The 17,360-nt window shown below is 39.4% G+C and overlaps 1 protein-coding gene across 1 annotated transcript in view; it reads left to right on the plus strand.

Annotated features, from left to right (window-relative positions):
• LOC109913484 (protein RIC-3) overlaps positions 1–17,360 on the plus strand; it is a 75,465-nt gene that overhangs the window by 57,212 nt on the left and 893 nt on the right. The window contains exons 3-5 of the mRNA XM_020513003.2: positions 5,584–5,668; positions 6,087–6,180; positions 13,359–13,531. Coding sequence (XP_020368592.2) covers positions 5,584–5,668; positions 6,087–6,180; positions 13,359–13,531 — 352 coding nt within the window. The remainder of the gene's footprint in view (positions 1–5,583; positions 5,669–6,086; positions 6,181–13,358; positions 13,532–17,360) is intronic.

Below are 17,360 nucleotides of genomic sequence, written 5' to 3' on the forward strand. Positions count from 1 at the left end.
CTTTATTAATCTAGTCTCATTTGCCAGCATTTGGCCTGTATCCCTCTAAACCCTTCCTATTCATATACCCATTCAGATGCATTTTAAATGTTGTAATTGTACCTGTCTCCACCACCTCCCTTGCAGCTCATTCCATACGTGCACCACCCTCTGCGTGAAAACGCTGCCCCTCAGGACCCTTTTAAATCTTTCCCTTCTCACCTTAAACCTATGCCATCTAGTCCTGAACTCCCCTACCCTTGGAAAAAGCCGTTAAACAAGGCATTCAACAAGGTATAATCTCCCAAATTATCATCACTGCCTAACAAGAAACTCACATCACTCAGCAAAAGCATAAAACATGAAGCGAGATACTCTCAATGTTGAGGCAGGCCTCACTGGACAGAATTGGCGGCATAATGAACAGCGAAGAAGGTTATCTAAGATGACAAAGAGATGTTGATCTATTGCGTCAATGGACAGAGGAGTGGCAAATAGAGTTTAATTTGGTTAGATGTGAGGTATTACATTTTGGTAAAATAAACAAGGGCAGGACTTATACAGTTCATGGCAGGATCTTGGGTGGTGGTGTTGTTGTAGAACAGAGAGAGCTAGGGGTTCAGGTACATTTTCCTTTGAAATGTGTGTTACAGGTAGGCAGGGTGGTTAAGGCGGCTTTTAGCGAAGTTACTTTTGTTGCTCAGACTGTTCAGTATAGGAGTTGGGACGGCATGTTGAGGTTGCACAGGATATTTGAGAGGCTTCTTCTGGAGCACTGTGTGCAGCCTGCTACAGGAAGGATATTATTAAATTGGAGAGGGTCCAGAAAGGATTTACTAGGATGTTGCTGGGAATGGAGGGTTTGAGTTATAAAAATAGGTTGGATAGGCTGAGACTTTTTGTCACTGGAGCACAAGGAGTTTGAGGGATGACCTTAGAGGTTTATAAAATCATGAGGGGCATGGATAAGGTGAATAGCAAGGGTCTTTTCCCTCAGGTGAGAGGGTTTAAAACTGAGGGGCATATTTTTAAGGTGAGAGGAGAAAGTTTTAAAAAGGACACGAGGGGCAACTTTTTTTTTTTTAAAAAAAGTGTTTTATGTGTGGAATAAATTGCCAGAGGAGGTGCTGGATGCAGGTACACCTGCAACATTTAAAAGACATTTGGATAAGTACATGTATAGGAAAGATTTGGAGGGATATGGGCCAAATGCAAGCAAGTGGGACTAATTTAGTTTGGGAACACATGGTCGGCATGGACTAGTTGGTCTGAAGGGTCTGTTTCTGTGCTGTATGATTTTATGGACTTCTCATTTGATTTTGCCACAAAGCGTTCCATAGCCCACATTGTTCAGACCACTATAAGATTCCACTCAGTTGCAAATGCACAATGCTACAATAAGATTTTTTTTGGTTTTTGCAGGATTAGAGGACAGGCTGGGAAAAGGTGAGAACCAAAAATGGCAAAGCTGACCTAGACAATAACTGTGAAATCATGAGATAATTCATGCTCTGAAAGATTGTATCATCCAAGAGTCAAAAGTAAAAGCATGAGCATCTTGCTGTTCCTAAGTAGCATTGATTCAAAGGGAAATGATAACTCCATTACATATAAAAATTGAAAGTCATAAGCTGACACAAGTAATTCAAAACAAATAGACCACTTGTGTTATAAGCCCCATAGGTGCCAATAACTTTTTAAAAAGAGAAGAATTTCCAGAATGAAGAACAGAAAGAATCAAAGGACAAGATTTTATGATTTTATTGCAACAAATAAGTTTGATCAAATGTGAAATTGCATTAGCATAGCCAACCAAATATCAAACTGGACAGATAATATTTTACCATTAACACAACTGAAATATGTCTCGCAAACTCTTTTCACTGTGTGTCACACCAAGCAAATATGCCGTATTACAGGAACAGTTCCATACTCAGTCCTGCCTGTCCGTCAGATTTTCACTTCCACCCATCATTCTCGGTGAAAACATTGTCCTTTGACAATTGTTCCACAGTCTGAAATTTCCCAGATACACCAACAAGGGACTCCCCAGTGACTCCCTATTCCTTAACCCTTCAAGAGTTCTCTGTTCAGTTTCTCTTATTTTGAATGGAAACCAAATGCTCAAAAGTAATTCCCTCTGTGTTCCCACAGCAGTTAATCTTTTGATTCTGCATCCCAAATAGCTGACCTTTCTCTGTGCAATACTGAGAAACACTATTAAAATTGCCAGCCAACATCAATGACTTTCTGTTCAAATTTATAACCAGATCACATGAGCATGTCACAGAGCTGAGATTTTTACTTGGTGTACTGCATTTTGCTTAGAGCTAAAAAGTACATTTCAAGATATAGCAGTCTTGTAAGATTCAGGATCCACGACACTAAGAACAGAAAATAACTTCTACTACTGTACTATGAAATAAGATTTGAAAAGTGCTGAAAAAGTGTCACACTGGACTCAAAACATTAACTCAATTGCTCTTCACACTAATACTGCCAGACCTGCTGAGTTTCTTCAGCATTCTACATGCTTGCTTCAGATTTGCAGCATCCACAGTATTTTGCTTTCATTTGAGATGTACTGGCGATTATTATAAACTGGTCACTGAACTCTGACAAATCAGAAGAGGTGACTCTTCAAAGCAAGGCCCACCATATCTCCACCAAGCAGGCACTCTGCAGGACAGTGGCATTTTTTCTGGAGGACCCTGGAGATGGAAGTAAGTGCTATCCTACCCACACACACTTAGTGAAGTCACCAAGGAGGTCAGTTTGAGGTGTACAAAATAACATGGGGCAAAGATAGTGTAGGTAGAAAAGGAAGAGGTGGGATTAGAGTAGATAGGTGCTTGATAATCAACATGTACACAACAGGCTGAAGTGACACTTTCCATTTTATAAAGCTCTATGATTCAGAGCCTGTAGTTGCTGCCAGAAAGCCAGCCAAGATTGGAAGGGCCAAAACATCAAGTTAAGTGCTTTTGTTTGGCAGGTGGGAGGGTTTCCCAGGGTTGTGGGTCACAAGGAGATGGAGGCATGGGAATTCAGAAGCATGAGCAGAGGAGTGCCTTTCATTGACCACCTGTCTGCCACGTAGCCAACCCTTGATAGTGGGTAAATTCATACATATCAAGGAAAGTGGCCAGACTCCCAAATTACAAGCTGGCCAGATGGGTTTACCAGTCATGTGGTCCTACTGTCTCTTTATCCAACATGGAATTGAGATAATGTTAGCCCAGCAGGAATAGACTCTTAAGTGGTCATACATTGACCAGTTAATGGCCTCAATAAGCAGAACATCAAGATGGTGGAGCTTGGTCCTTCCTGCCTAGAACTTAAACCGAGAGGCAGGAAGGAGTTTGGCTTTTGGGACACCACCACCCCAGCTACCTTGTTACCTTCTTGCCTCCAGGAAGGGAATGATTCCACATTAGGAGTGGCTGTTCAGTTTGAGATAGCAGTTCAGGCAAAACAAAATGAATTGAACATAGATGGAGATTTCACCTCTGCATTCATCAGCTGAGATTTTTCTGCTCATTACAAAGAATTCACAGCAAATGACAGGTTGATGGATATTAAAACAGAAGACTCTAAGCAATAAACAACTGGACAGAATCCTGGCAGACAGAATTGAAATACAAGAAAATAAGCAAATACACATTGAGAACAAAATGAAAAATGCAAACACTGAAGATAACTGAATAATAGTGATAAATAACTGAAGCTGAAGTCAAATCAGACCTTAGTGACATACCTATTATACTCCAAGAGACAACTGTATTTAAACACATTTAAGTCTACACTTTTATGTGAGAGCTTTATTTCAGTTATCCACACTCCATAATACTCAAACCCCACTGATTACTAACTCCCCCTATTTATACAACCAATGCAAACCCAATTAACTCTTAATTAATATATCCATCACTTGTTCTCTCATTCCATTGGTTTCAGGCATTCCTTCAGACCATATTAGATGATAACAATACAGACTCAAGCGTCATTGTGACCAATCACTGCAGAAAAGCAATCAGTAAACAAATTGAATTCTGAACTATCTAACCAAAGGAGTAGTTTACTTGTGTGAAATTAATGCCAATTTGCATAGCACCCAACTCAGATCACACCTTGAATATTATGGCTCCTGTGGAACACGTGCCAAGAGGGCATTAACAAAAAGTACTGAAGGCTCAGACCACACCTCAACATTGTATCCATTTCTGATATAAAATAAGGAGCTCTCATTTAAAATTGAGGCACGAAAGGATTTCTTCTCCAAAAGGCAGTGACTGTCTGGAATTCTCTATCCCAAAGAGTAATGGACACCATATCACTGGAAGTATTGAAAGAGGAGGGAATCAATTTTTGAAATATTGTGCAGTTAAGAACTATGAGGAGATGACACAAAAGAGGAGTTGAGACCTGAGGCAGATCTGCTATGAGCTTCTTCAATGATGGGACAGCCTTAAGTAGCTGAATGGTCTACTGCTACTCCAATTTCTTATGTTCTTATATTATGTTCAGTGGCATTCAAGGCATTAAAAAAGTGCTGAAGACTTTTTATGGCAGGGCCACAAAACTGATCTTCACTGTCTCAGTTATGAAGAAAAGCTGTATCTTTTTGGACTTATCAGCTTTAACATGTGAGTCCAGAAAGAAAATAAAGAAAGACTTGCATTTATATAAGCTGATTCACAATCACAGTTCATCCTAAAACAGTCTATAGCCAAGAGTTTTAATGAGTTTTGAAGTCCATTCACTGTTGTAATGTAGGTAAATATGGCAGTTAACTTACACAAAGATCTCAAAAAACTGAAATTAAGATAACCTATTTTAGTAATGTTGTTTGAGGGATACATACTGATCAGGCACTGTTTCTCATCAAAATAAATTAATCGAATCTTCTACATCGACCCCACAGAGCCTCTGTTTAATGTTTTATCTTGCCCTCAAAGGTATGCAATGTGTTTTAAATATGGAAAAGTAAACCAAAAATGCTAAATCGAAGCAAAAGAAAACAGTAATCCATATTAAGCTAACTTGCGAAAGTTTAAACAGGTAGTATGCAAAAATACAAGCAAAATGCAAAAAAACTGAAAAATTCAAGAGATACTTTTTGTCATAGCACTAACATTTTGAAATGGACTTATTTAAGAAACAATTAAATGCTTTAATGGGGGCACTGTAATGTTTACCGGGGTAGAAGAAATAAAATGAACTCACTTTAATCATTATAATCATCATTTGCTAACTCACGTACAAATTAATTAACTGGTAATCATTCACTAATTTGTTGAAAACATTTGGTCAAGGAAATTAATCAAATCACTTAAAGCATTTTTTCAAGTACGTTTGTCTGCTATCGCATATAATATCCAATAGGCAGAAACTAAATAAAATGCCCTTTTGAGACTGCACCTTTTGTAGGAGTCCCATAGCATTACTGATGGTGTGATACAGCTAATTGGTTATAAGCAAAATGTCAGATTGTTCTGAATCTGCGTGGCCACACATGTCTGCATTCTTTTTGATATAAATGTTTTCCTGTTGCAAAGTTCCTCAATTTCCATGATCTAATATGTGCATATTTGTGTCTTTCAGATCTCATCCAAAGGTAGCATCTCTAGTCCTAAAGTAAGGAAGAGATGTAGAAGCGCCAGACCTGGGAACGTGAAGCGGAAAATTAGTATGTATATATTGCTTAACATTCTCAGCATCAATCAAACTGAGGCACAGTTCTCTACTAGGAACTGGACAGAACCAATTACTGATCACATTTTCTATTTGATTTGTTATGTACATTAAGATACATCTTTATTTAAAGTTCATCTATAAGTTCAGTGTTACCAGCCATTGTTCGATCACCAGTAACAGAGGTGCTGCAAGCTGTCTTACTGCATTCATTAATTTTAACCTTAGACTTGCTTTAGTCAAGAAGCAAAAATAAGGATGCCAAATGTAATCTGATACAGGCTATAGCCAATATCTTTGTGTGAAGGATTTATTTAGGAGCTGAGTCTTTTAAATAGCTGGTGGCAAAACTGCAAGTACATGGTTTAGCCAGATCTGCTAGGAATGACGTACTCTCATAAAATGTTTTGCAGCTGATTACGAGCTGGATCAACTTCAAGAAAAACTGAAAGAGACTGAAGTGGCCATGGAGAAATTAGTTTTGAAAATGGGAGCTGAATCAGACAAGTAAGAAATAACCAATTAATATCCTTAAAGTAGTGTTTTCATAATATTTCATGAACAGAATTATTTATTGTCATTATGAAGTAGTGAAGTTTATTTACTGAAATTCAGTAGCTGCTAATGCGAGTTTCATATACTTTATGAACTATGCACTAGGGCTTCTAATCTTTAATCAAGAGATATCAGAAATAAGACCATAAGAAGGAGCAGCGGATGCAGGCCATTCAGCCCACCAAGTCTGCTGTACCATTCGGTGAGATCATGGCTGATCTGATCATCCTCAACTCCACTTCCCAATCTTTTCCCCATAACCTTTGAATCTCTTACTGATTAGAAATCTTTGTATCTCAACCTTGAACATACTTAATAATCCAGCCTCAAAAGGCCTCTGCAATAAAGAATTCCACAGATTCACTAGTCTCACTTCTTAGGAGACTATGCCCCCAGTCCTGGACTCTCCCACAAGGGGAAGCAATCTTTCTGTTTCTACTCTGTCTAGACTCCTAGTAACTTCAATAAGGAACCTTCTCATTCTTCTATACTCCTGTGACAGAAATCCTATCAGCTGTTTTAATCTTGGGCTCATCTTGTCTATGTGGGAGTTCATCTGACATGGCGATGCAGATGTCATCACTGAGCTGCTGTATAAGCATGAGGCTCCTGAGACACTGATGCTTGGGTGTGTCACAGGTTGGTCCGCTGCTTGTTGACTCTGTGTTAGGATCTTTCCTCCTTCCTGCGAAATGTTAGTTTCCTTTTCCCTGTGGAAGCACTGGTTACTGCTGAGCTGGTGGCTGCTGCAGGTGCTGTTCCTGCTGCAAGTTATCCAGTTGACAGTGGCCACTTACCCTAAGCAGAGTGGACTGTGTTGAACTGCAGAAACTGCATTTGTGCAACTGTGAAAAATGGTTGCACAAAAGGGCAGCTTAATCTGACTAAAGTGTCCTTCCAACAGATGGCAACCACCTGTCAAGTAGTGATAACACCCTTTGACAGAAGGAGTGCTTTGGACAATATCTCATCTGGTCATGGCTGCAGCTCTTAAACATGAGCAACACTCATCAGTTTAACTGAGGAATTTCTTTTCTCTGTGAACTCAGCTTCTTTAATTACATCACATAATCTTTTCTTTGCAGACATTTGTCCATGTTTAGTATTAGTAACAGCTAATGAAATGTTACAAACATACACTTATTGCAACATAATAAAACATTGTGTCTTCATTCTTTTTTTGTAAGAACAATTTTAAAAGTCTGTGATCAAGATAAATCTGCTGCACTGACTTTATATTAATGCTTCCTTTTTATTTTGAATACACTTTACTTTCACTTTGTGTTGATGATGAAGAACAACATTTTTAAAAGTGTAAAATCCTAAAGTATTTCAAAAAGGTATTACAAAAATATGCACTGAGCTGAAGGAGAAATTTGCATCCAAATACCAATTGTAAGGGAGGAGAGTAAATGATTGAAGGGAGAGAAGTTGATGAAGAATATTCCAGAAAGTAGGATATACTGGCAGCAGGAATAGCTGACAAGAATATCTATCTATATGAATAATATTCCAGAGTTGGAAGAACTAAGGATTTTCGGGATCGGAGGGCCTGAATAGTTTAAGATGATAAGGAGGGATATCAAAGAAGGATAACAACATTAACTCACATGCATTAGACTACTATTTTATATTAGTAAGAACAGTGGGCAATAAATAGGACTTGATGCAGAATTGGATATCAGCAAAGGAGCTTTGAAAGTGATGTTTTGTGCCAGTATTGGATATTGGAAAGGATAAAATTGGACCAACTGATTCTGGTTCTGGATTTCAAGGTTGATGGAATGAGTTATAGAATCATAAAATGATTACAACATGAGCTTATCAGTTAGAACCACTTCTCCCCAGTGTGCCCTGCAAATTTCTTCTATTCATGTATTTATTCAAATCTTTTCTGAAAGCTACATTTGAATCTCACTCGACCATACAATGATGCAGTGTTTCCAGAGGCTAACCACTCATGCAAGTCATGAATGTGGAATTGAAAAGTGAGTTTAGATACAAATAGGACACAGTGATGGGACAGTCTGGTTCAACCTAACACAATGGGTTTGTGTCATCATCAGTTCCACTTCCATTTTCTCATAAGCTTGTTATAGGCTTTTTTTCTGAAAGTTCTGATCAGTCATCTGTCAAAACATTGCATCTTCTACAGACTAACTGGGAATGAGACAAGCAATTGGACATCTTATTAACCAGTCAGATTGAAGAATCATTAATAGGCAGCATGGAGTCTGAACCATAAAATGCCAATTGCAGTAATCAGCTCAATGTCAAATCAGATACTGAAAATATAATAAAAATTGCATTAGTAGAGAGTGGTAAAAAAGTAATTTTCTTCTTAATTCTCAAGCAATAACTGATATATATAACAATGTCTAAAATCTAAAGGAATAAAATTTCAAATTTGTTAAAGTTACTATCCATTCCAGAGAGGTAATTTGTCAGTAATAAAGACCTTTCGTGCCATTAGTAATTATTTACAGTGGACTAAACAGTGACATTTCAGAATCATAGAATTAATGCAGTTTGGACAGATGCCATTGAACCCATTGTTCCATACTGGCTTTCCAAATGAGCACCTCACTTTGGACCATGCTCCTGCTTTCTGACCATAACCCTGCACATTGTTCCTTTTCAAATAACCATCTAATTCCTTTTTAAATGCTTCAAATGTACATTCCTTGAAGCTGCTGTCATGTAGTGCTTTCCAATCCTGACCACTCTGCATGAAAAAGTTTTCCCTCATGTCACTTTTATGCTTCTTTTACCAGATACAGTAATTCAGTGCTATCTCCCTCTCGATCCTTTCACAACAGGGAACATTTTTAGGGTGGGCTTTGTGGTTATATTCCATGCCATACAGCAATTCAACCTTCCATGTATTTCAGTAGTAAGTCTCCAAATGAGACACCATTACAACCTAGCTTATCAAAGGAGGATGGAATCTAAGATAAAAACTTCCTGAACCATACACTTAACTACTCATGTGTATTCAATAAAAGTTGCTGACAGATCTACACATCAAGAACATTGACAACTGTTGAACTGATTTTGTTTTAATCTTTCAAGATTCCTGAAGCTGAAACTGCAACGGGAAAGCCTCCTCCTATATAAATGGCAGCTGAAAATAAAACTTACTCATTAGAATATTTGAGAATGAGAAACACAAGCAATTGGCCATAAGATGTTCAAAACAATGACGATGTATATTTAAATAGTACCTTTAACAAAATAAAAGTTTGAAGGTACTTACACAGAAACAAATTTTAACTGGTCAATGTTTTTTAACGCAGAAGGCTGGAAGATGCGAGAAATAAGTAATAGTTCTACTTGGAGTGCCCTCTGCTGATCCACACATATAGTTTGCAGATCATTTGCATGGTCAAATGTTGTATATAATGTCCTCTAGTGGTGTGCAATGGTATAAAAATTTATTCCTTGATAGTTTTGACAGAAGTAGAAAGTGGAAAGCTTAGAAATCCTCGGCTGCTCCCTTTCTGACCTGCTCCTACGGACAACTGAACTCTGCTCTCTCTACATGCAGCCTCTAAAGTTGATTCTGGTCTTATTCATCCAGTAGATGCCAATAGTGAACGAGATGTCTTGCTTAAAAACATCCATCAATGATTTTTTTCATGGCCACCATAACTGAAGCTAACTTTACAATCCATCATGGGTTTTGAACTTTTCATCCCTGACCATTCGTCAGAACCTCTGGATTACTAAACTAGTGGCTAGTGACACAATAGGAGGCTGAGGGGTGACTTCATTGAGGTTTACAAAATCGTGAGGGGCCATAGATAAAGTGAATGACAAGAGTCTTTTCCCTAGAGTGGGAAAGTTCAAAACTAGGGGGCTTATTTTTAAGGTGAGAGGAGAAAGATTTAAAAAGGACACGACGGGCAACTTATTTACACAGAGTGTTTGTATGTGGAATGAGCTGTCAGAAAAAGTGATGGATGCAGGTACAGTTACAACTTTTAAAAGACATTTGAATAAGTACATGAATAGAAAAGGTTTGGAGTGATATGGGCCAAGTGGAGGTTGGTGGGACTAGTTCAGTTTAGGAATATGGTTGGCATGTACCTGTTGGACCGAAGAGTCCGTCTCTGTGCTGTATGCCTCTCTGACTCTATGATTCTAAAAGACACAGAATGCAGCATTAGATAGATTTTCATGAAGTCAGGAGGATAAACCCAGCCCATCTCAAAATCTTCTAATCATTTGTTATCATCGTGATGACCTTTGACTTGGAAATAGTATAGTAAGAAAAATAATTTAATTTCTTTAAAACGTTGATGAAATATATAGTTCCAAACACTTTCAAGAGCTTACATCAATTGAAGAGGGATCAATTGTAATTTTCTTGGATAATAAGTAATATTACTTTAGTGACCTGGTGACTTGTCCTCGACCTGGAAATGGGACCAAAGGAAGAAGTTAAGAAAGAAACTGGACAAAGGAAGGCGCAGATATAAAGGAGGGATACAAGCAGAGGAACTGGAGGGTAAAAATGCTCTGTGCACAGATACAGTCGCAAAGACAGAAAGAGGAACACAATTCTTGCGAGGAGAAGTGGAAAATCACTCTCAGAATGAGCTCAGTATTTCTGTGTGGCAGCAAAGGAGACAGAAACTCTTGAAGGCAATGTGAAAATTGGCTAAAAACAGCCAAAATCTGGAAAACTGTGAATGACTCAGTAACGTAAAGAGTTTTTTTTCTCAAAAGTGGCCAAGTTGTGGTCTAGCACATTATTGGTTAATTGATTGAAAATGAACACTGGAAAGCTACATTATCAAAACCGCCCTGGCGAAGGGAGAGAGGGTTCACAGCAGTGTACCTTGCTGATGTATGTCATATCTCTGAAACTAAAGGTGAAAAGCTGTAATCACAGAGGCTCCCAGACCTTTTATTCACTCATGGGACATGGGTATTGTTGGCTGGGCCAGCACTTGTGGCCCATCTTTAGCTGCATGTGGTGGTTAACTGCCTTCTTGAACTGGTACAGTCCATGTGCTCTAGGTAAGCCCACCAAACTTAGATGAAGAAAGAATGTAGAATGTAGAATCCTGTGACTCTGCATTCTACATTTGTGAAGGGAGTGATTCAAATGTTTATGGTTAAGACATCTTTTTTGAATCAACTATTTAAGTAAAATTTATACTTTTTATCTGAAGTATCATTTACCTGTTAATTCATGTATTGGTTTTGATTTGTTTTAAAGTAAAACTCAGAAAAAGTGAAAATGTTGGTAAATTCTTCACTCGTGAGCCATTCAATCTTGATTATTTTGGTTTAAGGTTTCCTCATGGAGATTTTGACATCCTTGTTACATGGTCCACTTAAGCTCTTCAATTATTTTATTATTACAGACACAGTCATCAGAGCTTTATCCTCAGAACCTCAAGGCATGCATGAATGGCCGCCTTTTTTGTGTCAGTCCTCATGCCTGTCTTAGCTTGCTTCACAAAGCAGCTGTATTCAACAAAGCTGAAAGCTGTTTTAACAAGTTGAGCACTGATCCCACAAACAGCCTAAGGCATTCACAGTAGATAGTGGCTGGGCACTTTTTATTTACAGTGGGGGATAAGTTTTTTTTGAGCATGAAAGAGACTTCCGTTGAAGAAGCACTTCCCTTTCAAGAAACATTTTTTGTAAAGGTAGAGTAGCTTCAGTTATGAGGAAATATTGATGAAATGCTGTGACAGATTCTCTCGTTTGCTTTTTGGCTTTCGACGTCACCCAGCTGGAGTGCAGACAGGAAAATCTGGTGAAGGTGACTACATGCCAGTGACACAATCCACCCCAAATTAATGGATTTATGGAAGGAAAAAAGACAGCTGGGTTCCGTAACCAGCCTGCAACCCTCCTCGCCAGATTTTCTTCTTTGTGTTTCACCCAGTAGATGCTGGTTGTCTAGGCAATTAGGATGAAAATCTATTCCATTGCCCCATTTCATTAGGCCAGAGAATGTTGAGGAGATTTAATACATAAGAAATAGGAATGCAAAGCTATCAAGGGTTTCGATCATGTGAAGAGGAGAAGGCCATCTCAACTGGTCAATGAGTTAGTAATCTGAAGATGTAAATTTAAACTGATTCCCAAATGCAAGCAGTTTCTCACTGCCACATAAAAACAGATTGTCTACTCATTATCACATTGCTGTTTATGGAAGATTGATGTGTAAATTGGTTGGCTCGTTTCTATCATAGTAATAGTCACTATACCTCAGAACTATTTTACTGGCTCCATTGGATCATGTGCTCTGCTTATGAAAGACACCTTATATATGCAATTTTTTTTCCTTGTTGGAACTTCAAATTCCCTACCAGAGACAACAATAAAAGTAAGTCTATGACTTTGAAAAAGTATGTTATCAAAGAGCTGGAAATGATGATTTTAAATATAGAAAAGTTCAGAGGCATACATGACTACTTGGAACACTTTCTGGAATCTAAAGCAAGCGCTCTGGCCTGAATTTATTGCTTCTGTTTAGTAAATTCCCATAGTGCGACTGGACATTTTCAGAGGTTATCAAGTTTTGTTCCTCTCAGTCAAACCTTCTTTGTTTCCAAGATTAACTCAAAGGGCAATGACAATCTACAACTCCTATGTGATTGAAAGAAAGTCATCTGCATTGTGCCCTTTGTCACTAAACACGAGGAGTTCGTAGATTCCAAAGACTGAGATTATCCAAGCTGTTGTCATTTCTCTTTTATTTCTGCCACAACGATCTCTCCGCTCACTCTCATTGTGACTGTGAGCTATCGCCATTTTGCAACTTCTCTTCCATTTCTTATCATGATGTGGAGGTGCTGATGTTAGACTAGGGTGGACAGAGTCAGAAGTTACATGATGCCAGGTTATAGTCCAACAGGTTTACTTGAAATCACAAGCTGTCGGAGCACCGGTCCATCATCTGTTCACTTCAAATAAACCTGTTAGACTATAGCCTGGTGTTGTGTGACTTCTGACTCTATCTCTCCAACTAAGCGGTTTTCCTTCAATGTTGTACCTCTGTGTCTGACTAAAAATATTTATGGTTGGTGAAACAAAATGTTCTAACTCTATGTTACTGAGTCACATCTTGAGTCAGTGTTTGACAGGATGCCAATTTTTATGTGAAGGATTACCCGTGTTACCACTGAACAGGAAGAGAACTTACTGAGACATCTGAAGGAAATCACCCGAGTAATTAAGAAGGGGCAACTCTTTGAAGGCATCAGCCCTGAGAAAGAAGCAGAGGAATCTCCATACATGGAGGACTGGGAAAGTGGAGAAAAATCTTTTAACACTAACAGTAGGTACAGCAAATAATGCATTTCAATAACGAATTCAGAGTAGTCAACAGAAGCAGTGTAGAGGAATACTATTAGAACCCAATGTCTTTATTTTGATTTGAAACTGTGAGAATACCATGCATAAGGCACATTGATGACCCTCAAACAGCTACCTATTACAATTAAAATGTGATATTAAAATTTAATATAGTAAATAATCATGTGTGGGGACACATTCAAATAGCAACCCGTGGATAAAGGATTGCAGATCTCAGGTTTGCTGTTGGGGGAACATGACAGGGAGATCAGAAGTTCCCTGCCTTTGCTGTTGGAATAGGAGCAAGGAAGACTAGAGTTTGCTGTAGGGAAGATGAGGGAGTGAGATTGCAGGACCTGGTAATTGTGATTGGCGCAAGGATGCAGTTTTGATTATGGATATGGGGGATCATGGGATTCCAAAAAGCAGTAACTGTGGTGAGGACTTGCGACACTATTCATCCAGTGCTTGGAGACAAGTCAACATTGAAACATTGGCCAGAAACAGGCAGTAGATCCATACGCATATGCAACTTCTCTAATGCCTGCTTCGGACATGGGTAAAAGACAGCTTCTTCCTTAACCAACATTTGAGGCCTTAATTAGAAATGTAGCACCAAAACTACAAAGCCCAATTAAAATTCCATAGAGTTAGAATTTATTTTAGTGAACCACTTCAGTTTAAACTTTACTGACCTTATTAAAGTTCTATTTCAGACAAGAATTCCAAGTTATTGATGATTATTTGTGCAGGAAGTGTGTTTGGGTGCGAATCCCAAGGGATCACCTGGATCGGTTCAAGTGAAGTTAGACGCAATGAGGAATTTACAAGGGCTGTGGGGTGTGATGGATGGCAATTGCAGGAAGGGAGATAAACCGAAGATAAAGTCAGGTAGATGGGTTACCTCCAGGAAAGGTAGGAGAGGGAGGTAGGTTCTGCAGGAGTCTCCTGTGGCTCTCCCCATCTCAAACAAGTATGCTGTTTTGGAAAATGGAGGGGGTGATGGACTCTCAGGGAAATGTAGCACTGACAGCCAGGTTTCTGGTACCTAGGCTGGCTCTAATGTAATGAGGAGTACACCAGGTTCCAAGCAATCGACTGTGATAGGGAACTCTCTAGTTAGAGGCACAGACAGATATTTCTGCGGCCGACAGTGAGACATCAGAATGAGTGTTGTCTCCTTGGTGCCAGGATCAAGGGTGCAGAATATTCTCAAAGGGGTGAAGAACTAGCAGGAGGCCATTGTACATATTGGAACTAACGACATAGGAAGAGACAAGGACGAGATTCTGAGGAGAAAATATAGGAGGTTAGGCTGTTTGGGTGGAACTGAGAAATAAGAAAGGGATGATCAACTTATTGGGATTATACTATAGATCCCCCAATAGTCAGCAGGAAATTGAGAAACAAATTTGTAAGGAGGTCTCAGTTATCTGTGTGAATAATAGATTGGTAATGGTAGGGGATTTTAATTTTCAAAACATAGACTGGGACTACAATAGTGTTAAGGGCTTGGATGGAGAGAAATTTGTTAAGTGTGTGCAAGAAAATTTTCTTATTTAGTCTGTGCATGTACTTACTCGAAAAAGTACAAAACTTGACCTGCTCTTGGGAAATAAGGAAGGGGTATCAGAGTCACTGAGGTGTCAGTGACCATAATTCTATTAGTTTTAAAATAGTGATGGAAAAGGATAGACTGGATCTAAGAGTTAAAGTTCTAGATTGGAGGCAGGCCAATTTTGATGGTATTAGGCAAGAGCTTTCAAAAGTTAATTGGGAGCGGATGTTTGCAGGTAAAGGGACAGCTAGAAAATGGGAAGCCTTCAAAAATGAGACAATAACAGTCCAGAGACATTATGTTCCTGTTAGGTTGAAGGACAAGGCTGGTAGGTGTAGGGAGTGCTGGATGACTAGAGAAATTGAGGTTTTGGTCAAGAAAAAGAAGGAAGCAAATGTCAGGTAGAGACAGCAGGGATCGAGTGAATCCCTGGAAGAGTATAAAGGCAGTAGGAGTGTACTTAAAATGGAAATCAGGAGGGCAAAAATGGGACATGAAATGGCTTTGGCAAATAGGGTTAGGGAGAATCTAAAGGGATTCTACATATACATTAAAGACAAAAGGGTAGCTAGCGAGAGTATAGGGCCCCTTAGAGATCAGCATGGCTGCCTATGTGTGGAACTGCAAGAGTTGGGGAGATACTAAACAAGTATTTTGCATCAGTGTTTACTGTGGACAAGGATATAAAAGATAGAGAACGTGGGGAAATAAATAGTGACATCTTGAAAAATGTCTATATTCCAAGGAGTAGGTGCCAGACATCTTAAATTGCGTAAAGGTAGATAAATGCCCTGTACCTGATCAGGTGTACCCTAGAACTCTGTGGGAAGCTAGGGAAGTGATTGTATCAGCGATAGCCACAGGTGAGGTGCCGGAAGACAGGAGGTTGGCTAACGTTGTACCACTATTTAAGAAAGATGGTAAGGAAAAGCCAGGGAACTATAGACCAGTGAGCCTGACATCGGTGGAGGGCAAGTTGTTGGAGGGAATACTGAGGGACTGGATTTACATGTACTTGGAAAGGCAAGGACTGATTAGGGATAGTCAACATGGCTTGGTATGTGGGAAACTGTGTTTCACTAACTTGATCGAGTTTTTTGAAGAAGTAATGAAGAGGGTTGATGAGGGCAGAGTGGTGGATGTGATCTATGTACGCTTCAGTAAGGCATTTGACAAGTTTCCTCATGGCATACTGGTTAGCAAGGTTAGATCACACAGAACACAGGGAGAACTATTTAATTGGGTACAGAACTGGCTCAAAGGTAGAAGACAGAGGGTGGTGGTGGAGGGTTGTTTTTCAGACTGGAGGCCTGTGACTAGCGATGTGCCAGAAGGGATTGGGGCTGGGTCCACTGCTTTTTGTCATTTATATAAATGATTTGGATGTGAATATAAGAGGTATGCTTAGTAGGTTTGCAGATGACACTAAAATTGGAGCTGTAGTGGACAGCAAAGAAAGTCACTTCAGAGTACAACGGGATCTTGATCAGATGGGCCAATGGGCCAAGGACTGGCAGATAAAGTTTAATTTAGATAAATGTGAGGTGCTGCATTTTGGGAAGGCAAATCAGGGCAGGACTTATACACTTAACGCTATGGTCCTGGTGAGTGTTGCTGAACAAAGAGACCTTGGAATGCAGGTTCATAGTTCCTTGAAAGTGGAGCTGCAGGCAGATGGGATAGTGAAGAAAGCATTTGGTATGCTTGCCTTTATTGGACAGTGCATTGAGTATGGGAGTTGGGAGGTCATGTTATGACTGTACAGGGCATTGGTTTGGCCACTTTTGGAGTATTGCATGCAATTCTGATCTCCCTCCTACAGGAAGGATGTTATAAAGCTAGAAAGGGTTCAGAAAAGATTTACGAGGATGTTGACAAGGCTGGAGGGTTTGAGCTATATGGACAGGCTGAATAGATTGGGGTTATTTTCCCTGGAGCGTCAGAGGCTGAGGGGTGACCTTATAGACATTTATAAAATCATGAGGGGCATGGATTGGGTAAATAGGCAAGGTCTTTTTCCCAGGGTGGGGTAGTGCAAAACTAGAGGACATAGGTTTAAGGTGGGGGGAGGTGGTAAAAGATAGAAAAAGGACCTAAAGGACAACTTTTCATGCAGAGGGTAGTGAGTGTATAGAATGAGCTGCCAGTGGAAGTGGTGGAGGCTGGTACAATTACAGCATTTAAAAGACATCTGGATGGGTTTTTTAAAAGGAAGGGTTTAGAGGGATATGGGCCAAATGCTGGCAAATGGGAC

This window comes from Rhincodon typus, chromosome 17 (assembly GCF_021869965.1).
Source record: "Rhincodon typus isolate 14 chromosome 17, sRhiTyp1.1, whole genome shotgun sequence".
NCBI lineage: Eukaryota > Metazoa > Chordata > Chondrichthyes > Orectolobiformes > Rhincodontidae > Rhincodon > Rhincodon typus.